The sequence below is a fragment of the Drosophila elegans genome, unplaced genomic scaffold (assembly GCF_018152505.1).
Source record: "Drosophila elegans isolate 14027-0461.03 unplaced genomic scaffold, ASM1815250v1 contig_208, whole genome shotgun sequence".
NCBI classification, from domain to species: domain Eukaryota; kingdom Metazoa; phylum Arthropoda; class Insecta; order Diptera; family Drosophilidae; genus Drosophila; species Drosophila elegans.
In genome coordinates, this window is record NW_024545578.1 from 6,944,445 (window position 1) to 6,966,212 (window position 21,768).

The window sequence follows — 21,768 nt, forward strand, 5'->3', positions numbered from 1 at the left end:
TTCATATGCGATTGATTTACTATTGTTTTGATGTGCAATCGTCAAAAGGCAATTAAATAGAGAATATAAGCTATGTACTTATAAAATCTTCCTTAGTATTTCGGAGATGTTACTTCTATGGAATCGGAATCAAAACCCACCGAACCGGATCATTAGCAATGCGCATCACGTTTTCCATTGAGAATCCGACTGGATGATGATCATTATTGGCCAGTATTCATTTCGCCCCTGGAAACATGTTGCCAAACCAACTAGTCAGCTATGTACAATGAGATAGTACACGAAATTGGGTCTAAGTCGAAGCTCATAAGCATTAAAGGGGACCGGCATTTAAGTGCCTCGCTTTACACCCTAGAGATAAGACGAAAGTATTTACTTGGCTACTTATAATATTGACTATATAAGTGGCGCTTCCCTTTCCCAAAAAGCGTTTTTGTCTGAAAACTGAGCTTAGGCGAATGCGACTTGCCTGAACGCCGCTTTATTAGCCAGGAAAACCCGAGAAGTGTCAACGCATCGTACACGATCAAAAGCATTATTCAAGTACATCATTCAAATCGTAAGTTGAGCCGATCTGAGCTCGGTTTCGGTTTCCATATCGGCACACTAGCTCGTTTTGGAGAATTGCACACAGGGCAGAACTGATTCAGCTGGCAACGGAAGCGGCACGCGATTAAATCCCAGTGCATTTACGAAAACAACTCAAAATGAAGGCCTTTTTTTGGGCTTTTACGGTTTTATTAAGCCTTGGCTCGCAGCAGATATTCGGCAAAACATTAAGCAGCGACTATGTTGGTGAGTTTAAACCATAAAAAAACAAAAATTACAACTCAGTGAGTCGATATAAGCATGGAATAGTTACATTTTGGATACAAAATAAATTACAAATAATTTATTTTCATTTATATTTATTGTCAATCTATGATCTGGAAAGCTATTACAAAGTTATACGATTAAGGATTTATCGTTCAAAAAATAAATTACAAATAATTTATTTTCATTTATATTTTATTAAAGATTGTTAGTTTATGATCTGGAAAGACATTACAAAGTTATTCTTGTTTAATGGACTCTGTATTTTTAAATATTTTTTCTAAGAAACTCTCTAAATTAAATTAAATATATAAACCATTTTAGATCTCCTCGACTTCAGCGACAATGCTGAGTTTCAATGGGGCGAATCCGAGAACCAGATATATAGCCACGAAAATCGGACTGGCGAGAACCAAGTCGTCAATTTTCTGTCACGACATCGCCTCAGTAAGCGGCAAGCTCCCACTTCGCAGTTGCTGGTGAGTCAATCTCTACTGATTACAAGGTCATATAATTGGCAAATTTAATTTAATTAATCGCAGGAGAACAAGGACTATGGACCTTGTAGCACTCCTTTGGGTGAATCCGGTCGTTGTCGCCACATCATCTACTGCCGCATGCCGGAGCTTAAAAACGATGTCTGGCGCCTGGTATCCCAACTTTGTATCATTGAGAAGAGGTATGTATGTTGTTCCATAAAAAGAATTCAAAAGCAAGTGATAAGATCCAGTGCTCAATCCACAACACATAGTTTCTTAGTTATTTTTTTTAACTGAAAATAATTTTATAAAAATAATTTAAAAGAGATTACAAATTAATACGCTTTTTCTTTTCAAGGATTTTATATTTTTTTATTAATCCGTTTAACAAATATAGTACATTTGTATTGTTACAGTTGATACATTCTGTTTGGAACTGTTTAATAATTTATGATAGTGTGTTTATTGTCCAAATCTTAGTTGAACAAAGATAAAACTATTAAAGCTTGTTTTTAAAATTATAAATAGATTTTTTAACAATGTTATTGAAAAATATACTCAAAAAAATATAATAAATTTAGAGTTGAGAAATGCTTTACATTTTTCGTTTGACATAAATTGTTTAAGACTTTTAAATTTTGTCTTCGTAACTGGCAAATCAAGTTTTTAAATTATATTTTAAAGAGTTTGCAAACAGTGTTAATTGTTATTTATATATTTTTTAAGACTTTTCAAATTTGTGTAACATAATTGCGATAACTATCTTTTACTTCCCGCAGCTCCATAGGCATTTGCTGCACTGACCAGTCGACCAGCAACCGCTTTAGTCCGCAGATCGTGACCAGTCCGGACAAGGATGAGCCGCGGATCGTCAATAAGCCGGAGCAGCGTGGCTGTGGGATTACGACCAGGCAGTTCCCGCGCCTCACCGGAGGACGACCAGCCGAGCCGGACGAGTGGCCCTGGATGGCGGCCCTGCTCCAGGAGGGACTGCCCTTCGTGTGGTGCGGCGGTGTACTGATCACCGATCGCCACGTCCTTACGGCCGCCCACTGCCTCCACAAGAAGGACAAGCAGGACATCTTTGTCCGTCTGGGCGAGTACAACACTCACATGCTGAACGAGACGAGGGCCCGGGACTTCCGCATTGCCAACATGGTGCTTCACATCGATTACAATCCGCAGAACTACGACAATGACATCGCCATCGTCAGAATTGACAGGGCCACGCTGTTCAACACGTATATCTGGCCGGTTTGTATGCCGCCCGTGAACGAGGATTGGTCGGATAGGAATGCCATTGTCACGGGTTGGGGCACCCAGAAGTTTGGCGGTCCTCATTCCAACATCCTTATGGAGGTGGGTAATATCTACATTTTTGATCTTCATTTTATATACAGCGTTTATTGTTATTTCGTAAATATTAGGTTATTTCTAGTTTCTGAACGTTAATTTAAATTCAACATTTTTATTTGGGGCGAGTATTGAAGCTAAAAGGCTCTGAACAAAATGTTGACACAAAACATTTTAATTTGGAAAAGTTTTAAAAGAGCTTTCGTTAGCTGGAATACTGACCCTTAATTGGTAATATAAGATTTTAATATTTTCAATAGGCAGAGAAAATAAATTACTTGTACGATGAAGGCTTGACCTTTATAAATGAAAATTTGTTAAAACTAGGAACAGCAAATAATAGTTTATTTTAACGACTTCAGGTGAACTTGCCGGTGTGGAAGCAGTCTGACTGCCGCGCCTCGTTTGTGCAGCATGTTCCGGACTCGGCGATGTGCGCGGGATTCCCGGACGGAGGACAGGACTCGTGTCAGGGCGATAGCGGAGGTCCACTGCTGGTGCAGCTGCCCAACCAGCGATGGGTCACCATCGGCATCGTTTCTTGGGGCGTTGGCTGCGGAGAGCGTGGTCGTCCGGGTATTTACACACGTGTGGACCGCTACCTGGACTGGATACTGGCCAATGCTGATGTCTAAATACATAGAAAGCGCTGCCTGCAGTTCGTCAGTACATTCAATTTACTCGGCATTAGCTTTAACAAATGCTATGGTCTAAATACACTAATTAACCTGATAACGTTCGATATCAATAAAATCTATGAACACCCGGAAAAAACCCCCTTGCTAAAGCTACGATTAAGGCCACGCCGTCGACTTGGCGGCCGCCGCACTGGACATCTTTTGCAGCGGCTCCTGCTCCACCACATTGTCGGTCGACGTTTCGGTGGCATCGCCAAAGGCTATCTTGTAGACATCCTCGTAGTTGGCTGCAAAGTGAACCTCCAGGCCCTCAGTAATGTACGTGGGCAACTCTTCAAAGTCCTTTTTGTTATCCACCGGCAGAATCAGACAATTGACGCCACTACGACGAGCCTATAGTAGGGAAATTTATTGTTAAATCAAATATTTCTTATGTTTTGTATTAATATACTTACTGCTATGGTCTTCTCCTTGATGCCACCAACTGTCAGCACCTTTCCTTTCAGGGACACTTCACCCGTCATGGCCACATCCTGACGCACCTGCTTGCCAGTGGCCAAAGAAATCAAGGCGGTGATGATGGTGACTCCAGCGCTGGGACCATCTTTTGGTGTGGCTCCTTCAGGAACGTGGAGGTGAATGTGTCTGTAAATAAAAAATAGAAAATAATATAAAATATAGATTATACTTCAAAATAATAAACGGAAATAAATGAACTATGTAAGTAAAGTATGGCTTGAACTAAAAAAGAAATTGATTTAAACTTAGCTTCACACATGAAACTGGAATCATCCTTATTTGGAATATAAAAATTATAGTAACCTAGTTTAACTAAACTAATGTTAAGCCTGAAACTTACTCTTGCTCCAAAAACAAGTTTTTGGGTTCAAGTGTGTGCAAAAAGTTGCGCGCGACGGTCAAGGCTATTTGGGCCGACTCCTTCATGACATCACCCAGATTGCCGGTGATGTGGAGGGTTCCACTGGCCGCAGTCTTGTCCGCCTTCTCGCCGTGACGTATGTGCCGCCTGGAGGTCTCAATGTACAAAGATGAGCCGCCCATGGCCGTCCAGGCTAGCCCCATGACCACGCCCACTGGTGTGGTGGCGTACATGCGATCCGAGCTGAAGATCTGCTTGCCCAGGAATGTGGTCAGGTTATCGGCATTCACCGGGAAGTGTTCGCCCTCCTTTTTCACCAGACGGAAGGCCACCTTTCGAATGACCTTCTCGATATGCTTCTGCAGGTTTCGCACACCGGATTCCCGGCAATAGCTTCGGATCAGCATGTTCAAGGCATCCTCGGTTATGTTGATCTGCTTGTCCGTTAGTCCGCAATCCTTCATGGCCTGCGGCATGAGGTATTGGCGAGCAATGGCGATCTTTTCCTCTGCCACATAGCCAGACATCTCGATTAGCTCCATGCGATCCCTCAACGGCTCGGGGATGGTGTCAATCACATTGGCTGTGCAAATGAAGAGCACTCGCGAGAGATCCACCGGCACGTCCAGATAGTGATCCAGGAAGTTGGCATTCTGCTCAGGATCGAGCAGCTCTAGCAAGGCCGAGCTTGGATCTCCCTGGTAGCCTCTGAAAAAGAAAAGAATTTAATTTTATATCGTAATAATTTAATATTTAGCCTTCCACTTACTTGCCAATCTTGTCCACCTCATCGATGAGCACCAGTGGATTCTCAATCTTCGTCTTCTTGAGACACTGAATCAGCTTGCCCGGCATGGCACCCACATAGGTGCGACGATGTCCCTTGATCTCGGCCACGTCCGTCATTCCGCCCACGCTGAAGCGGAAGTACTCGCGGTTCAAGGCGCGCGCAATAGACTTGGCTATGCTGGTCTTGCCCACACCAGGTGGTCCATGGAAGCACAAGATCTTGCCCTGCGTGCTGCCCTTCAAGGAACTGACGGCGATGAATTCCAAAATACGCTTCTTGATATCTTCCATGCCATAATGATCGTTGTTCAGTATTTCGGTGGCCTTGTCCAGGCAAAGGTTTTCGGTGCTAATAACGCCCCACGGAAGGGATGTTAGCCAGTCGAGGTAGTTGCGGGTTACACTGGAATCGACGTATATATTAGTTATATGAACTATATGTGATATAGCAAGCCTTACTTAAACTCTGAGCTGTGGCTTTCCAGGAAGTTCAGTTTGGTCAGCTCTTCGTCAATAACAGTCATTATACTTTCGGGTACGATTTTATCCTTCAGTTTTTCGCGGTACTTTTCGCCTATGGCATCCTTGTCGTCTTTTTCGATGCCCAGCTCTTTTTTAATAACCTTCAGCTGCTCCTGCAGTATATACTTGCGGTGTTGCTGCTTGACTTTTTCCTCTACTTCGCGTCCAATTTTTTGTTGCAATCTCGAGAGCTCCAGTTCCTTTTTGAGCAGTGTCAAAGCCAGCTGCAGTCGTTCTGGGATCTAAAATATATATAAACCTATTGAGAATATATTTTAATTTTAATGTAACCAATATTACATCCATTTCCTCCAGGATCTTCTGAAGTTCAGCTGGTTCTCCAGCGGAAAGTGAAGCACCCAAGTCACACAGATAAATGGGATTGTCCACAATTCGTTGGTTTTGATGCAGCATCTGCTGCAGACTCTCTCTAGAAGATAATATAAAAGTTAGATAAGCAAGAAATAAACCTCAAAATAATTGGCATACCTGTACAAGGGATTCATTGTGATGATATCCCGAAGAGTCTTGATTATCTCCTGAGTCAAAGCCTTGACCTCCTCGGTTTGCTTGTACGACGGCTCCTTGACATTCTCCACTTCCACAATAAGCACAGGTGGTGGTGGTGCGCTGGCCGTTGCTTCTCCTTCGGCTCCCGCCTCATTGGTAGCAGTACCTTCCACAGGTTTTCCTTCCTTGGGAGGCTTGGGCGAACCCACTGACTCAACTTTGCCTGCTTTCAGTGGCTGTTCCAGTGTCTGGCTCTGCACCATTTCCTCGGCGGCAGCCGACTCGCGTATTTTGCTAGCCCGACTCCTTGGAACCCGGCCACGTGGCTTACGGGCTGTCTCGGATCTGGATTTCGTGGACGCCGCCTCCGCTTGATCAGTCGTTTGATCTTCAGCTGGGATTTGTAATTTGATATTAAATAGTGGATAATGCAAAGTGGTCATTTTCGCTAAGGGCAGAAACATATGTCACAAGATCAGGGCGCTTAGTGCATGTCTGTTCAATAAGCTCACCTTGCTTTGGTCGTGGCACATCTTCGACCACCTGACCAGTGATCCGAATGCGCCGATGGGCCACCACAACCATGCGCAGCTTGTCGCCCAGATCCTGCAGTTCTTGGATCTGAGCAAAAGTGCCCAGACTGTAGACATCATTCAAATTTTGGACGAGCTCCTCCTCGCCATCGGATTTCTTTAGGAACACGCCCACATATGGTTGATTTAGCTTGACTTTGCGACGCAGCAGGTCCATGATGATGGGATTGGAGACCTGGGGTATAGTTTACGTATATTAATACAAGTTTTTTTTTTTAAATATAATTTATAAAGTTGTCTATCAGTAAGATATAATGCTATAAATGTAGTGCCTAGCATAAAACCTATAAGGTAACAAAACTTGTCATGCTAGGATATAATTAAGCAAATAAATAAGTAAATCAAATAAATAGCAACTGAAAAAACACAACAAATTGGTCAAAACTATCTTAAAAATCAAGAAAACATTTATTATTTGCAATATTTTTTCCTAGGAAGCTATAAGACATTCAAAGTTCTGGAACATCTACAAACGGATATATACCAAATTGGCTTGGTTTCTAGGAACTAGTCAGCTTATTGTATAGGCTTTAAGTAAGCCTATATGAAATCATATATCTTCAATCTACATTGACGGAATTGGAAACTTGAACCCCTTGGATAGATTGCTAGCCATAACAAATCCTCCCCAGCTACGTGATAACATTACCTCCACGATCTTCATGAAGCGCGGAAAAAGGGGATTCTTGCGCATGGCCAGCAGTGGGACATGTGGCCAGACATCCGGCACGGCCACCGTGGCCGGCAGCTGCGGATCCCGATCGGACATCAGTACGGGATTTTGGTTTTCCATCATATCCTCGTCGGAGTCGTCGCGGTTGCGACTGTAAAAGCGCTGCACCAGCAAGTTGGCTCCATGGAAGCGCTGAAGGCGCGTCGTCTGATCCCGGCTAAATTGCATCAGCGAACTCTGGACGGGACGGTTCCGGGTCCACATCGACTTCGAGGCGATGCCCCGCAGCACGGGACGCACTCGGATGGCGCGGGCTAGCATCTCGATGGCAATTCCCACTCGCAATTTACTTAGAAATATCTAGAAAAGGTATAAAAACAATTTGCACTCGAATTGTGTGTGAAGTGATTATGTGACGGCTGTTGAAATGACAGCGACTGGCAGTGTTGCAAAACGATTGCGGCTGTCTTGCACAGTGGAACCAGAATCAGTGGGAAATAAGAAGTTAAGAAATAAAGTCTCTTGCCTTTTCTGCACAATTTATGAAATTTCTATTTAATGAAATTGAGAAAGTGAATAAGATTTGAGTTGCAGGAGAATTTTGCTACAAATTAAGGTTATTGGAATCAAGAAAATCCGAAAATACAAAAAAAAACAAATATGTCAGTTCCAATTGGTAATCTGTTCATTAAAGAAACCATTTTAAACTTTCAGTATTATATATATCGCTGGTAATTCTTACTACATACATAAACTTAATTAGCATTTTGCATAAAATGTCTTATTAAGAGAAATTTACGGTAAAGTTAAATTTTGTTCATGCCCTTAATAAATTGGTATTGGAGTTATTTCGATTTGTTTGTGGGTTTTATTAGTTTTTTGGATCGACTGGCCATCAGCTTTTTCGTTTGGCTCAGTGGGCACATTTTGTTAATTCAAAAACACTTTTGAAAACACCTACATATGTATTTATTTTTTTCTTTAAATCTCGCTTATTAACTGTAGTCTAGGCATTTTTAGAAATGTTGAACTGACAGTACCCACTGTAAAGTCAGTGTTGATAACCGACGATAAAGAAACGGAGGACAGGAAGACGGCAGCAAAAATATATCAGAAAATTGTATTTAAACGCATTTAACCATGGTATCCCGATTCGACCAACAGAAGACGAAGCACCAGCTCTTCCACGTGTCCCTCAGCCTGGCCACGATCCTGATCTGCATGACGTACATGCAGTATCGCCGGAACTGGGCGCATCTCGGCAGCTTCTGGGACTCGCTGGTGGTGCCAATTGTATTTCTGGGGGAGCTGCTGAAAGTTGTGCTGGCCCGGTTTTACGGACGGGTGGAGGATGGCGTCCTGACCGTCAAACAGCGTCAGAAAAAGGCCGCCTACTTTACGCCGCGGGAGCTCCTCGGAGGATTCACGCTGCAGTTCCTGTGCACACTGCTTTACGCCTTCATATGCATCATTCTGGGAGCCCCTGTGCTGGGCAACTACGAGCAGACTTTCGTCCTGGCCCTGCTGATGACCCTGCTGACGGTGTCGCCCACCGTCTTCCTACTCGGAGGCGGCGGTGCCCTCCAGGTGTGCTTCTGCGAGAAACCGGACTTTGTGACCAAGTGCGAGGACACGGCACTGAATCTGTTCAAGTACAATGCGCTGGGCGGGATTCTGGGCGCCTGGGCTGGCAGCGTGGTGGCTCCGCTGGACTGGGGACGCGACTGGCAGGCCTATCCCATTCCGAATGTGATTGGAGCCCTTTTGGGCAGCGCTCTCGGGAACATATACGCCTGTACGCATGTCCTCTATGCCACGGCCCGTGTTTACATGACCAAGAAACGCACTTAAAGCCTCACTAATAAATGCTATTAATCCTGCCACCAAGATTATTACCTTGCGCTGCCACTGAATTCCACACACAAACACCCACTACTCATCCACTAAGAACCACGTCATCATCTCGTCTAGTCAGCAGCTTAGGAACTACCAAAAAGCAATTACCACTTTAATGTTACATGTTTAAGCATTTTACTAGAGTGTAATATTAATGAATTCTTTTTTAAATCAATTAATAAACTAACAAATTATGAAGTAATGAAACAAGCGCTAAAGACATTTGGAAAAGCCTATGAATCCTTGTCCACTAACATGCTAGAAATATCGGATAAAGCCTAGACTGAGGATGGGGTAAATATACATATAAATATACATTATATGAAACGTTTAAAACACACATAAATGTATATTCTTTTATATAGTTGTTTTTATGTTTAAACCTCTTTCATATCTCAGTTTTATCGTTTCATCAAATTGATTTCTCTATTGCATAGAACATACGTATAAGTATCTAACTGGTTGGTTTATTTTGGAACTCCCAATCCAATAAAAATGTTTGAAAACACAACACATAATTTAAGCATCTCATAACCGATTCATATCATTTTAAGTTTTAGTCACTTCATATTTTTGATTTCTCTGTAATGAAAAGCATTTGTACCCCATGATATCCTAAGATAATGACAATATATGTTACTTATACATTGGTTAATTTTGGAATTCCCAATCTAATCCAAATATTTAAAAACACAAGACATGATTTCAGCATCTCATAACCGATTCACAGATAACATATAATGATTTACAGACACGAGTTGACGACAATATTTAGGCCTTAACCGCCATCACAAAACTCTCGTCCTCCAGAAGGCACCGTTGGCCCACATAGTTTTCATTGGGTTCCCAGTAATCCTCTTCATCCGCCTCGGCCAGGGGCTGACAGGCTTCCTCATTGTTAACCGCTCCCTCGGGAAGTGGTAATTCCCGTCGATTGTCCAGCGAGTCGTCAGCAGAAGGTCTTCTCCGGAGAAACGCCCCCATTGGCGCAGCCGGGCAGTGACCCGTCTCGAAGAGTTTGTGAAGCTTGATGAAATGCTGGCCACTGGCCAGGCGCTGACCCTCCTCCCTGGACACCAGGGCACTCCAGCTTATGGCCAAAGTGGCATGAGGCACATAACCAGCGATGCTTGCGTTGAACTCCTCCGTTGAGATGTTGGTATTGAAGTACACCGTCTCCTCGTTGGTAAGAAAACTGTGCGGCTCCTGAATGGCGGGCATAAGCTGCTCCACCTGCTGGGCATGCTGGGCAGGCAGGATCTTCAAGTGGGAAAGTCGAGATTGCAATAGGCTTTTGATCGATGGAATGTCTTTGAATTCTTCTTTGTTGTCCCTCTCCCGCAGGCGACACTGGAAATTGCAGCATATGGAAGACTTGAGGCACTGCGCTCCCGCCTGTCCTGGGCTGACTCCCATACTGTTCATGACTGCAAAGATAATATAGTTAGATTTTATAAAAAGTATAATTACATTAATTCCTTAATGGAGTTTAAGGGCAATTTGTGAGTATTTGGAAACACTGTGAGACCAGAGACTAAAGTCATCACCCAACTTACTGTATAGCTTATCCGGATTCAAATCGAATTCCTTAGAGTACAAGGAAATCGAGTTGATGTACACCTCCGTTCCGTCCATGGCATGCTGGTTCCTGACGTTCACATCCAAGCCCAGTTCGTTGGTCACCGCATTGCTAACCACACACGTGGAGTCGGCCTGCAGGCAGCTCTCCACCTGCAGCTGCCAAATATGCCGAACCAGGCGATACTTTACGCTGGAGTTTGCTCCCCCCGGCAAGGAGTAATAGAAGAGAAGGCGAAGGGTAAATGGTCCAGCCTGATGTGGAGCCTGCAGCCACATGGAGATGGTGTGAACCTGCTGGGCATCCAAGGCAGCCTGTCCAGGGCGTTGCAGCAGTCGAAAAACACGTTGTCCACGGATTTCCTTGTCCTTGACGAGCTTGTCATTGGATAGATTGCGAAGGGCTGCAAATATAGTGTAACAATTATTAACAATATGAATATATTTGACTTGTTATTCACTTACAACTCATCATAGCCAGTGGCATTTGGCTGTGCTGATCCAAGAGGGATATACAGCGCGGGTTATCGCATCCCAGGTAGATCTCCTCAATCGGAGCAATGCCCAGATTCCGAAGGGTCACAGAAACAGGTATAATTTCACCAGCCAAAAGTCTACTGGGAACAGGACTAAAGCTTACATTCATGGCGGGCAGTTGGGGAATCAATTTGATGGTCAATCTGTTGTCCAAAACAGTCTGCGATGATTGCTTGGCATTGTTAGGTCTGATCTTTTGTGTCTCGAACTGCAGGGTTCCCAGGAGACTGGCCACAGGATCCGCACTCGCTGCCACTCTACAAATCACTCCCAGGACATTCAGGCGTCCGGTCAACTTGGGTGTCAGCTTAAAGTGCAACGTTTGCTCAGCCTGTTCGGCCAGCTCAATGGCAGCCACGCAGCTGGTTTTAATCGCTGCACCCACAGCTATTTTGCTGGCACTATCCGCCGATTCCTCATACACGCAAGCATTGGACAGAACCTCCTCGTTGTCCAGAGTCAGTTTCCATAGCAGATCAATCTCGGAGAGGGCTATGCCACAGCGAACGCTATTGGAAAGGGTCACAGCCAGCTCGATGGGTTCGCCCTGCACAGCAACTGGAGTTTCCAGCGCAGGCTGCTGCTTCGTAAACAAATATCTCGATGGTTTAAACACAAATGGCTTATTATTGGCAGCCGTGATAACGAGCATCTCTTCAATCTTATTCCAAACGGACTCATCGGCCGTCAGATTGGAGTTGATGTCTATGTTGGTGGCCGGCACTTGGGGAGCCACAGCCGATGGTGATTGCACAAGAGTAAGAACACGAACGGAAGATTGCACTACTTGGGGTAAGGCATGCGGTAGAAGTCCCAATTCAGGACTGCGCTTCAGGAGTTCCTGAAATAAACGAGTTAAATATATAAGTAAAATTCATTATATAGACAAAAACTTTCAACAGAAGAGTTTAACTAGCTACTTTCAGGTTTTTTTATAATATTTTCTAACAAAATTTAAAAAAAAAATGAGCAAAGAAAGAGATGAATCGATAAATTAATTTTTTATAACTAAAAAATGAAGTTTTTTCAATAATAAAAATATTTTTATTTAATAAAATCGTATTTAATATGTGTTCTATAGATTATATACTGATAAGTTGTAGTCATTTTGGAGAGCAACATTCCTGAAAATAGCCTACTTTTTATAACCCCATAAAGTTCAACTTACATTCTGCGTCTGAATATACTCCTTGAGGAAACTGGTCTGCTGTTGCGCACTTTGAAGGCTGCCGGGCCTCAGCAAATGGGCAAACGAGCGACTGGCCTCCTCCAGTTGCTTCAGCATATAGGCCTGCTTGGCCACCGTATACTGAATGTGATCCTCAGCCAAGCTCCACTCGCGCCTTTGGAAGACCTGGTAGGCCTGGCGATAGCAACGATACGCATGCTTCCTTTGGCCGGCGCGGGAGTAACGATTCCCGGCCAGCACAATGTGAAAGGCATACTTCCGGTGCATGGGCGGTTGGGTCACCAGGAAACAGTAGGCTGCCTGCTCCAGCAACAGAGCTGATCGGAGATCTGATTCCTCGTTGGTCATGCGTATCAGTTGCTTTGCCACGTCGCTATAAAGTCGTGCTGTTTTCAAGCATTCCATGCTCAGCAGCGTGGCCCTGGTGGCAAATTGCTGTAGTCTGCAATAACAAGTAATATAAGAAACTGCAGGGAAAATTCAAGAAATCCTATAAACAACTTACTTGCACACGGTGAGATAACAAACAATGGCATCCTCCATATAGTCATAGGTCTTCCGGTGGGCAGTTCCCAGCATAAAGGCGGATAGGGCGGCCATTTCCAAGGCACCCGCATAGTATTGCCACGCCGAGTCCGCATTGAAGTCTCGTTTGGCCTGATGATAGGCTTGAAAAGCCAAATTATAGTGACCGAACATAAAGTAGAGATCGCCCAACTTGCGGGTTTGCAGCTCAGCAGATTCATTGGTGTAGCTAAACAAAAAGAAAAAAGAATAATAATTAATACTTGACAAGAAAAGAAGCAAATTTCGACAATATAAAATCAGCTAATATAACAATAAAAGATTTCTTTAAAACTACTAAATTTAAAAACAATGAACTTTCTATGGCAGTTATATAATAGCGTTGTCCGATCTTTTTAAATTTAAAACCGCTTCATAAGAAAATAGAATCTTGTCTCTAGATCGATGTTAATCAAAACTTTATATACTTTCTAGTATAAACTATCTAGTGCGCCCTCTGAAAGGATATTAAAACGTACAATTTTGAATAACAATTGAGACATCTTACATGACTGCATTTTGATTGTTGGCTCCTGCGCCTGGTTTGCTGGTGACGAACCACCGTTTGGTGGCGCTCAGGAGGGACTTGCTGACGCCCTTCTTGTTGGTCACTCCCTCGGCGAGAATGGCCACCAGATGCTCAATGTAGGGTATCAAGGCACGCACCGCATAGTCCTGCACAAAGTGCCGCAGGTTGTCGATGTCCCGATTGGTCAGGCATCCGCCGTGCGGGGCATCCGCCTCCAAATCATTGGCCCAGACATTGGGATTGATGGTCTGTGAGGCGATGCTCTCGCTGCTGATGCTGAACTTCGAGTTGATCGCCTCCGTGGCGCTCTCCTGCATGGGACTCAGCGGATGGAGCATGGCCAGATCGCTATCCTGGGCATTGGCTCCTTCGAGAAGCTGTGACATCTGCATGGCGGGCATGCTGATGACCGAAACCGCCTCCTGTGGCGACTTGGGCGCACTCAGATCCGTCGAGGGCACGTTTGCATCGCTTTTGGGCTGCCTCTTGATAAACGTGGCCCAGTGATCCGGAACTTCGGCGGCACTCTGACCATCCAGCGAGTTGATGGACACCAGGAAGCACTTGCTGTCCCCGAAGGTGGACTTTAGCAGCTCGAATCCCTGCTGCGCCTTGGACAAGTCGCCCTGGCTGGCCTCGTGCAGCACCACATAACTGTTGAGCACCTCGTTGGGGTGGAACCACTTGGGCAGCTTCTGCGGCGTGATGCTCTGCATCTGCTGCACACGTTGTCCCAGCTTGTGGGCCGTCTCCACGATCTGGGGATCCGCACTGGACAGCACTAGCAAACAGCTAAGCAAGTGGCGGGTGAACTCATGATCCGCCGGGAATTGCACCGTTAGAAAGGTCTCACGCCATTGCTCAAACCACGGTTCCGACGTGGGCAACTCGAGGTCTATGTCAGCTGTGGATGGGCAGGAGAACTGAGTTAGCAGATTGTTTATTTGGGCCAAAGGATTGCCTACCTATGGTGGCCAGTCGGGTCCTGTCATTGTGGGCATTGGTCACCGACTCATTGAGCATCTTCCTGGCCAGAACTGTTTGGGGCGGCCGCCAGTCCACATCACAGAAGTTAAGGCGGAGTCCGCGAACGGACACACTCGTCCCGGAAACGTCACGAAAGTGTGCTGCAAGAGGGAGTTACAAAAATCGTTAAACTTTATCAACAGCTGCGGTCAAATTACTGATAAAATTGAATTGAAGTTTTTTAATTATTTATATTATATATACATTACTATATTGCTAGAACTATTAAATTCAACTTAAAATCTCCACTGTTTAGGAATCTATAGACTTTTTAGGATAAGAAGAGTATAGAGAACCAACTTTTTAGTTTGCAATGGGAGGATGCTACTGTAGGATATGAAATGATATATGATATGGTGACTCAATACAAAGTATAAGCTATTTAATATAAAGAAAAAGGACTGTAGAGCAGAACTACTACCGCCTTCTTTGTTTCCGAAGCAAATCGAAACGTTGAATAAGCGCAACGAATCGGTTGTCAGATGAGCTACTTTTTTGGCCCCAGCTGTGCCTTGTTTACCTCATTCATCCGCCCAAATCCACATCCACCCACTTTACTTCCATGCCCCGTGCACAATTTACCCACCATCGTTTGGCAACTTCGCGAACGGCTGCAGGAGCTCCACGAAGGACAGGTTGTTTCGGTGGCAGATCTCGTCCGCCTGCGGACTGGACAGCACGCCGATCAGCGGCGAGAAGATATTCCGGATTATGTCGCGGGCATTGTAGTTCTGGCCCGTCAGGTGCAGCATTACTTCAACTATTTACAAAGAGAAAACACCACAAATATTACCCAGAACAAATTAGAGGTGGCTAAACGTCGATGTTGCTATCGAAAGTGGATAGCGGGAGCTTATTATAAGGTGTTCAGACAGGGCCGCATCATGGATAAGCTTTGAAAAGTAGAATGCTCAAAATATTTCCAATTAGCAACCTGGAGATAATTTATTAACCAGTATTTCATAAAAACATATTATTTTTAAGGAACGTTTATACCAGTCAAGTTTATACAAAAAATAAACTCTGCAGATGATGACAGCTTAAAAAGTCTTGGCCAGTGATGACATCACTATACAAACTTCTTTAAATGCTTTTTGGCTAATTTAAAAGTATTTCACAAAAAAAGTCTTAGTGCTTGGTGGGAAAATGCTTCTACCAAAAACTTCCAAAGTGGTAAATATAAGTTCTAGCAACTTAATTTATAAAATCTCTTTCATTTCATATTCATTATTTTAGTTCTAAATCCTATCCGACAATGATGTGACTAGTCTACATAGGCTATTACGCGGCAGGTAGCGGAGACATACTCCTCAACTAGCGAGGACATACTCTATTGACATTCCGTTACTTCCCAGTGGTGAGTTTCTATCCACCGCTTGGTCAGCAGAACGGTCACACTGAAGCGCGGGAAAGCCGTCAGCTGTCATCACAAATTTTGCAAGCAAGGAAAGCCAACAAATTGCGATAAATAAACGGATAAATTTAGCCTGAAAAGTGCACAAAACTGAGCCAAAATATAACCCAAACCATCGGCCAGCACTGCGTCACAAGAAACCAGTGTTTGTCGAGTATTTTGCAAGGCAATTTCATCAGGGCAGGCGACACCTGCACAGAACCTGCTAAAAAAAAAAGCGCGCCGTCGTAGGCGTCTGGTAAAACTCGGTGCACATTTTCCGAATCGAATCCAAGCCCGTCCGCCAGGTACAGTCACCATGGCCAAGGTGCACATCACCAATGTGGTGGTGCTGGACAATCCGAGCAGCTTCTTCAATCCCTTCCAGTTCGAGCTGACATTCGAGTGCATCGAGGAGCTGAAGGAGGATCTGGAGTGGAAGATGATCTATGTGGGCTCGGCGGAGTCCGAGGAGCACGACCAGGTGCTGGACACCATATATGTGGGCCCGGTGCCCGAGGGCCGTCACATTTTCGTTTTCCAGGCCGATCCGCCGGATGTCAGCAAGATCCCCGAACAGGATGCAGTGGGGGTCACCATTGTGCTGCTCACCTGCTCGTATCGCGGCCAGGAGTTCGTCCGCGTCGGCTACTATGTGAACAACGACTATGCGGATCCGGAGATGCGCGAGAATCCGCCACCGAAACCGCTGTTCGACAAGCTGACCCGCAACATCCTGGCCAGCAAGCCGCGAGTCACCCGCTTCAAGATCAACTGGGACTACGGCCACATCAATGGCAACGGCAATGGTAATGGCGTGGAGAACGGCCACAACGAGGACGACGAGATGGTCACCGATGGACCGCCGTCCACATCCGACACGGCGGCCTCTGTGGTCGTCCAGCCGGAGGACGACAACAGCCTGGCCATGCCCATCGAGAACGGGATCAAGGCCCTCAACGAGAACTCCAACTCCCTGGCCATGGAATGTTGAGAGCTGTCGGCGCACTCCAAACTATATGACCGCACACAAATACACACATACACACTCAGCCCCTTACACACACACAACACACGCCGCTATGGTCGACGACTTGAGGGAATCCCCGATTCGGACACTCGTAGTACTCCTCGTCCCTCTATTTAAGTAACTATTAATTAAAGCAAAAGGTTAAATATATATGTATACATTAAATTAATTACTAAACTATGCGTTTACTTTGTAATTTTACTTTTGAAAGCTTAACGATGAACCAAAGTTGATAGAAAAGGTTGAGAGAAACCTTTAAAAAGTATATATTTTATTTCAGTATCAGTACAAAGTCAGATTTATGTTTTCTTCTTTTATGCGATTTGCTGACTGCAAAATGTATATTATTTTTCGTTTAAAACTGTTGAAAAACAACTGCTCTACTTTGATTGATGGTGTTTTTTTTATAAATGTATTAGCTATTAATTTTTATATTTTGTTCTTCATAAAATTTTAAGTTTAAATTGTTTAAAGAAGTAGGGGTTTTAACATTTTAAATATGACATTTTTTTTTAAACAATATTCAGTAGGTATTTTTTTCTGAATAAGAAGATACATTGGTGTTTTTTTAATTTTTTATTTGTTAAAAACTAATTTAAGCTAGAAAAATTTGTAGTTTTATGAAACATTTGTTTAATTTGTTTGGTCTTTGAGACTATCTTTAATGCCATCCATTATTTTCATCTATACATATTTGAAATCCATTTCTTGAACAGAATTCCAACTTAAATCAATAACATATTTTTTTGTGACCCAGCTAGTAATCAACTCTTCCTTTCTGCAATATTCAGCTAAAATTCCTGTAGATCAAAAACTGAAAAAAGTAGAAAAATTTTGTTAGTATTAAATTTGAATTCCAGACCGCCGAGGATGCCGATCAGTCAACAGGATTTCACCAAAAGCCGCACGAGCAATACGTGAGGAGTGCCCAAAGACGATAGTTCCAAAACTGATCCACCTTCCCGATAATCCTTAGATACTTCAGCTATGTTGATCAGCAACTGGGCAGCAAGTTCCACAGCAGAGGATCATCCGTGGAGGAGCCGAGCTGCGATCACTGGCAGTTCTGCGAGAAGGTGCCCAATCGCTCGGACGTGGAGGCCGACTCCCTGGGCAGTCCGGTGGGTCTGGTCTGCTCCAATACACCGGTGAACAATCCCTGTGGATCCCCGCCCGAGCAGCAGGAGGCGAATGTCCTCAATTTCGCCACCTACCTGAAGGCCTTTGCCTTGATCTATGTCCTGCCGGAAGTCGACTGGACGGCCGAGAAGATCGACATGCTGCTGGAGGAGGGCTCCGAGTTGTTCCGGGCCAGTTCCGAAATGGATCAGCAGCAGCAGGAGGACAATCCGGAGGGTAGTAAGTTGTTCCAGCCGGAGATCTATACCAACGAGGAGAAGCGGATCAAGAGGAACTTCAATCTGGAGGGGCACACCTTTACGCTGGCACTGGAACCTCGTTATCTGGGCGCTGGATCAAAGCCTCTGGATCAACAGCCCTCGCATACGATCCAGAATTTGAAAACCATTCTGGTAGATTTCTTCAAGTCCAGTCGCTACTGTCTCCTGCTCACCCGAGTTGGCCACCTGCTCGTCTGGCGGCGCAAGAGAGTGTTCTTTGTGCTGGATGTGAAGGGCAGGAGGCGGGATGATCTGCAGATGGTCGAGAACAAGGGAGTGGCCATGCTGGTGTGCCTGAAGACCATAGACAATGTGGTCCATTTGGTTAGCAACTTGAGTGGCACTTCGCCGGCGGATGAGTTCACCATTCGGGAATTGGTGGTTGTGCGCCTGGAGACGCCCGATGGACGCATCTATATGCGCGACACCAGCCACCGATCCATCGAATTCAAGGTGGTGAACAAGAGCTACGCATATCTGAAGGGCACACTGCATCTCTCGCTGAACGAAAACGATCCGGTGAGGAATCGCAGCAGCTTGATGGTGGCCGTTGCCTCAATCCTGGCCAGCAAAATCGATCACCCCGCAAACTGGGACACCAACATGCTGGACCGTTTGATCTGCTACGGTGTGGAGCTATGCCGTAGCTGCTGGTCGGATTGCCTGAGGGATCGACGACCCATCGATCTGGACACCTTTCCCACCCAACTGCGCCTGGGTCAGTTTGTGCTGGAGCTGAAACTGTTGCCGATGGTGAGGACGGGTCACTGGCGCTGCGGCGTCCGCATCCTGCACACCGACTTCGAGGCCCATGTGTCGCAGGCACTCAGGGAGTACGCGAATTTGGTGTTCCAGATCAACAACCAGATGTACGCCATGTGGACCAAGGATGAGTTCTATTACCTACTCGATCCCTATCGCCACACCATCGTGGGCACCCATGTGGCCGAGGATGGGGCGGGCAAGTGGGCCACGGTGCGCATGTTCCGCGACCAGCTGACCATGCTCAGCGTGTTCCACCAGCTGCTGATGGAGTCCAACCGGCAGTCGGCCTACTATCTCCATGTGCTCCGCATCCGCAATCTCGCCGAGTGTCCCGAGGGCTATGCCCTGGCTCCGTTGCCCGCGGATGTGGACAACTGCGATGTGCAGTCCCTCAACGAACCCATCTTTTTCAATGAGCAACGAGGTGTGCGTGTGTGCGATCGATCCCTGGCCGAGATCAGCGACTACGAGGAGGATGTGGTCAGTCTGATGGATGATAAAAATGACATTGAGAAATTGCAAATCCTGGACGAGCGACATAATGCTGGTGCAGAAGGTGAAATGTGCGAGGAGGAGATGGAAACCAATCCCCTCAAGAAACACAATAAGTCTGCGAAAGGATCAAAAAGTAAGAGGTGTGAATGTCGCATTACACCCTGCAGAAATACTTGTTTCCAAGGCTCAACAAAATCCAGGACAAGCATTCTCAAAAAGGAGCAAGTAGAAAGGAAAAAGCTGCTATCCCCGGAGATTAAAAAAGGAACATTTGTGAGATTTTCTAGGCAAACTGGAGGTGGTGCGAAGTCCCCTGAGCGTTCCAGATCTAGAGAGGCCCTATCACCTGGCAGGATCATTAGAAAACATACAAAAATAACCAGACAAACTGGTGGCAGGTCCTCACCCCGTTCCTGCTCCAAATCCCCAAAACGTTCTGGATCTAAAGATGAACCATCTACTGGCAGGATAACCATTAAGAGCTTTCCCATGGAGGCACTTTCAAAGGGTTTGGGCCAAAAAGTAGGTATCACACAAGGATCAACCGCCAGGGAAACGGGTGGAGGCACCACCAAGTCCCCTCTTGGTTCCAAATCTAAACGAGTTTCATCTGCTTTAAGGAATACTCATAAAAGTTCTCCAAAGGAAGTAGTCGAAGTATCAGTGGTCAAGGAAACGGCTGGGAGGTCCTTCAATCATACTCCAACCAAGTCCCCTGTTCTCTCCAAATTCAGAAGAGGATCATCTCCTGGCAGGAGCTCTCCAAAGGAAGCACCCCCAAGATCTATGCCCATTGAAACGAGTGGGAGGTCTCCTAGCCCTTCTTCTACTAGCTCTCCTTTTCGTTCCAAGTCTAGACATGGATCATCACCTCATAAGACCATGAAAAGGAGTATAAAAAACTCCAGGGAAACTGCGGGCAGGTCATCCAGCCCCACTCCCCTCAAGTCCCCTGAGCGCTCCAGATCTATAAAAAAGTTTGTAAAAACCACATCTACAAAAGGATCATCTCCCGACAGGACCACTATCAAGGGCTCCCCCAAGGAATCCTCTTTTAGGAGAGTAGTTTCTAAAGTAGTTAACGCCGAGGAAAGAACCTTTCCAGATACAGCCACTAAGATAATTGGAGATGGGGTCAGTAAAAGTTCCAATCCAAAGCCAATGACCAGCAATGGATCAAACCATGAAGTTGAGGCTTCCACATCCGCTGAAGGTGAACTGCTTATGAAGGAAACACCCACTAAAAGGTCAGAACTCAAGACCTCCACATCCGCTGAAGGGGAAATGCCTCTGAAGGAAGCACTGAGCAAAAGGTCAGAACTCAAGGAATCAACAACAAGGATCCTCGCTCGAAAAGATATACTCCAGCAATCCGGGGATATGTCCAAAAGTCTGGGAGTGGCACCTGTGGCCAGTGCCCACTTGATTACGCCCACTGCCTCGGGATTCACCCCTGAATTGGACCACATTGAGAACTCTTCTCTTCCCGCAATGGAATTTCTGAATATTGAGGAACTAAATGAGGACCCCGCAAAAGGAGCGGAGAGTCCCACGGAGAAAGGCGAGTCCCGAGTATCTTCCCTTAGATTTCCCGGTTTTAATAGGGTGCCCCAACTGCTGGCCGTCGCCGGATCCGAAAGTGGCACCGTGGAGAGCCTCAACCGACTGCTCGGCTCCGCCTTCAAGGTGGCCAATCGGGTGCTCACGATGACGCCGTGGGGCAACTACGTGGTCTTCCGGCATCATCCCACCCACGGTGCGGATTCGGTGGCCACCTGGTTCTACGTGTTCGATGGCTGCACCTGCGACATCGATCGCTTTCGCCACTTGGATCTCACCACCGGCACAGCCGGTTTGATAGCATTCCGCAAGCAATCGGAGGTGGTGTGCCACATCATCGATTCGCGGAAGGAGAAGGCCCTCAAGAACGTGTCCATGCCGCTGGAGGATTCTCCTCACAAAAGGCTACAAAAGCTGTTGGCTCGTTGACGCTCGAAAAGGTCCACCTTACGAAATTTACTTTTCAGCTTGTGGATTAAACAATAACTGTCTTACAATTAAAACAGATTTTTAAAGTAAAATTTTTGAAATTTCTAAAAAAAAAAAATGGATCATG

The 21,768-nt window shown here is 45.4% G+C and overlaps 6 protein-coding genes across 7 annotated transcripts; 4 read left to right on the forward strand and 2 right to left on the reverse strand.

The window, feature by feature from the left end:
- The first annotated feature begins 478 nt into the window (after positions 1–478).
- LOC108146238 (trypsin-1) lies at positions 479–3,419 on the forward strand. Its single transcript, XM_017272168.2, has 5 exons — positions 479–795; positions 1,138–1,292; positions 1,356–1,492; positions 2,072–2,651; positions 3,008–3,419. The coding sequence occupies exons 1-5, from the start codon at positions 708–710 to the stop codon at positions 3,278–3,280; spliced, it is 1,233 nt and encodes a 410-aa protein (XP_017127657.1). The 5' UTR covers positions 479–707; the 3' UTR covers positions 3,281–3,419.
- LOC108146237 (lon protease homolog, mitochondrial) lies at positions 3,305–7,676 on the reverse strand. Of its 2 annotated transcripts, none has more exons than XM_017272166.1 (9): positions 7,227–7,676; positions 6,497–6,752; positions 5,964–6,378; positions 5,775–5,904; positions 5,412–5,716; positions 4,933–5,355; positions 4,143–4,871; positions 3,739–3,928; positions 3,305–3,676 (listed from the first exon to the last, which is right to left on the reverse strand). In XM_017272166.1, the coding sequence occupies exons 1-9, from the start codon at positions 7,569–7,571 to the stop codon at positions 3,440–3,442; spliced, it is 3,030 nt and encodes a 1,009-aa protein (XP_017127655.1). In that variant the 5' UTR covers positions 7,572–7,676; the 3' UTR covers positions 3,305–3,439. The 2 variants fall into 2 exon arrangements, with proteins under 2 accessions (XP_017127655.1, XP_017127654.1); XM_017272165.1 differs by having other exon boundaries at positions 5,964–6,432.
- Positions 7,677–8,221: 545 nt separating this feature from the next.
- Positions 8,222–9,353, forward strand: LOC108146230 (uncharacterized protein C1450.15). Its single transcript, XM_017272154.2, has one exon. It carries the CDS (start codon positions 8,391–8,393, stop codon positions 9,099–9,101), a length of 711 nt encoding a protein of 236 aa, XP_017127643.1. The 5' UTR covers positions 8,222–8,390; the 3' UTR covers positions 9,102–9,353.
- Positions 9,354–9,849: 496 nt separating this feature from the next.
- Positions 9,850–15,373, reverse strand: LOC108146229 (trafficking protein particle complex subunit 8). Its single transcript, XM_017272153.2, has 8 exons — positions 15,156–15,373; positions 14,509–14,670; positions 13,523–14,447; positions 12,956–13,204; positions 12,430–12,892; positions 11,190–12,102; positions 10,703–11,128; positions 9,850–10,573 (listed from the first exon to the last, which is right to left on the reverse strand). The coding sequence occupies exons 1-8, from the start codon at positions 15,319–15,321 to the stop codon at positions 9,918–9,920; spliced, it is 3,960 nt and encodes a 1,319-aa protein (XP_017127642.1). The 5' UTR covers positions 15,322–15,373; the 3' UTR covers positions 9,850–9,917.
- A 599-nt stretch (positions 15,374–15,972) lies between these two features.
- LOC108146537 (histone chaperone asf1) lies at positions 15,973–17,161 on the forward strand. The gene has a single exon (XM_017272577.2). The coding sequence runs from the start codon at positions 16,282–16,284 to the stop codon at positions 16,954–16,956; it is 675 nt and encodes a 224-aa protein (XP_017128066.1). The 5' UTR covers positions 15,973–16,281; the 3' UTR covers positions 16,957–17,161.
- A 572-nt stretch (positions 17,162–17,733) lies between these two features.
- On the forward strand, positions 17,734–21,733 carry LOC108145981. Its single transcript, XM_017271715.2, has 2 exons — positions 17,734–17,909; positions 17,969–21,733. The coding sequence occupies exons 1-2, from the start codon at positions 17,863–17,865 to the stop codon at positions 21,639–21,641; spliced, it is 3,720 nt and encodes a 1,239-aa protein (XP_017127204.1). The 5' UTR covers positions 17,734–17,862; the 3' UTR covers positions 21,642–21,733.
- The last annotated feature ends 35 nt before the right edge of the window (positions 21,734–21,768 follow it).

What these genes read in the sequence shown, in the direction of transcription:
- LOC108146238 (XM_017272168.2), top strand. Translation starts at nt 708, where the DNA reads ATGAAGGCCTTTTTTTGGGCTTTTACGGTTTTATTAAGCCTTGGCTCG. An exon ending in CTCCCACTTCGCAGTTGCTG is followed by an intron (nt 1,293 to 1,355) that starts GTGAGTCAATCT and finishes AATTAATCGCAG; the next exon opens with GAGAACAAGGACTATGGACC. An exon ending in CTTTGTATCATTGAGAAGAG is followed by an intron (nt 1,493 to 2,071) that starts GTATGTATGTTG and finishes TACTTCCCGCAG; the next exon opens with CTCCATAGGCATTTGCTGCA.
- LOC108146237 (XM_017272165.1), bottom strand. Translation starts at nt 7,571, where the DNA reads ATGCTAGCCCGCGCCATCCGAGTGCGTCCCGTGCTGCGGGGCATCGCC. An exon ending in GCTTCATGAAGATCGTGGAG is followed by an intron (nt 6,753 to 7,226) that starts GTAATGTTATCA and finishes ACTATACCCCAG; the next exon opens with GTCTCCAATCCCATCATCAT. An exon ending in AGCCACAGCTCAGAGTTTAA is followed by an intron (nt 5,356 to 5,411) that starts GTAAGGCTTGCT and finishes CGTCGATTCCAG; the next exon opens with TGTAACCCGCAACTACCTCG.
- LOC108146230 (XM_017272154.2), top strand. Translation starts at nt 8,391, where the DNA reads ATGGTATCCCGATTCGACCAACAGAAGACGAAGCACCAGCTCTTCCAC.
- LOC108146229 (XM_017272153.2), bottom strand. Translation starts at nt 15,321, where the DNA reads ATGCTGCACCTGACGGGCCAGAACTACAATGCCCGCGACATAATCCGG. An exon ending in GACCCGACTGGCCACCATAG is followed by an intron (nt 14,448 to 14,508) that starts GTAGGCAATCCT and finishes GCCCATCCACAG; the next exon opens with CTGACATAGACCTCGAGTTG. An exon ending in GCCACTGGCTATGATGAGTT is followed by an intron (nt 11,129 to 11,189) that starts GTAAGTGAATAA and finishes CTATATTTGCAG; the next exon opens with CCCTTCGCAATCTATCCAAT.
- LOC108146537 (XM_017272577.2), top strand. Translation starts at nt 16,282, where the DNA reads ATGGCCAAGGTGCACATCACCAATGTGGTGGTGCTGGACAATCCGAGC.
- LOC108145981 (XM_017271715.2), top strand. Translation starts at nt 17,863, where the DNA reads ATGCCGATCAGTCAACAGGATTTCACCAAAAGCCGCACGAGCAATAC. An exon ending in AAAAGCCGCACGAGCAATAC is followed by an intron (nt 17,910 to 17,968) that starts GTGAGGAGTGCC and finishes GATAATCCTTAG; the next exon opens with ATACTTCAGCTATGTTGATC.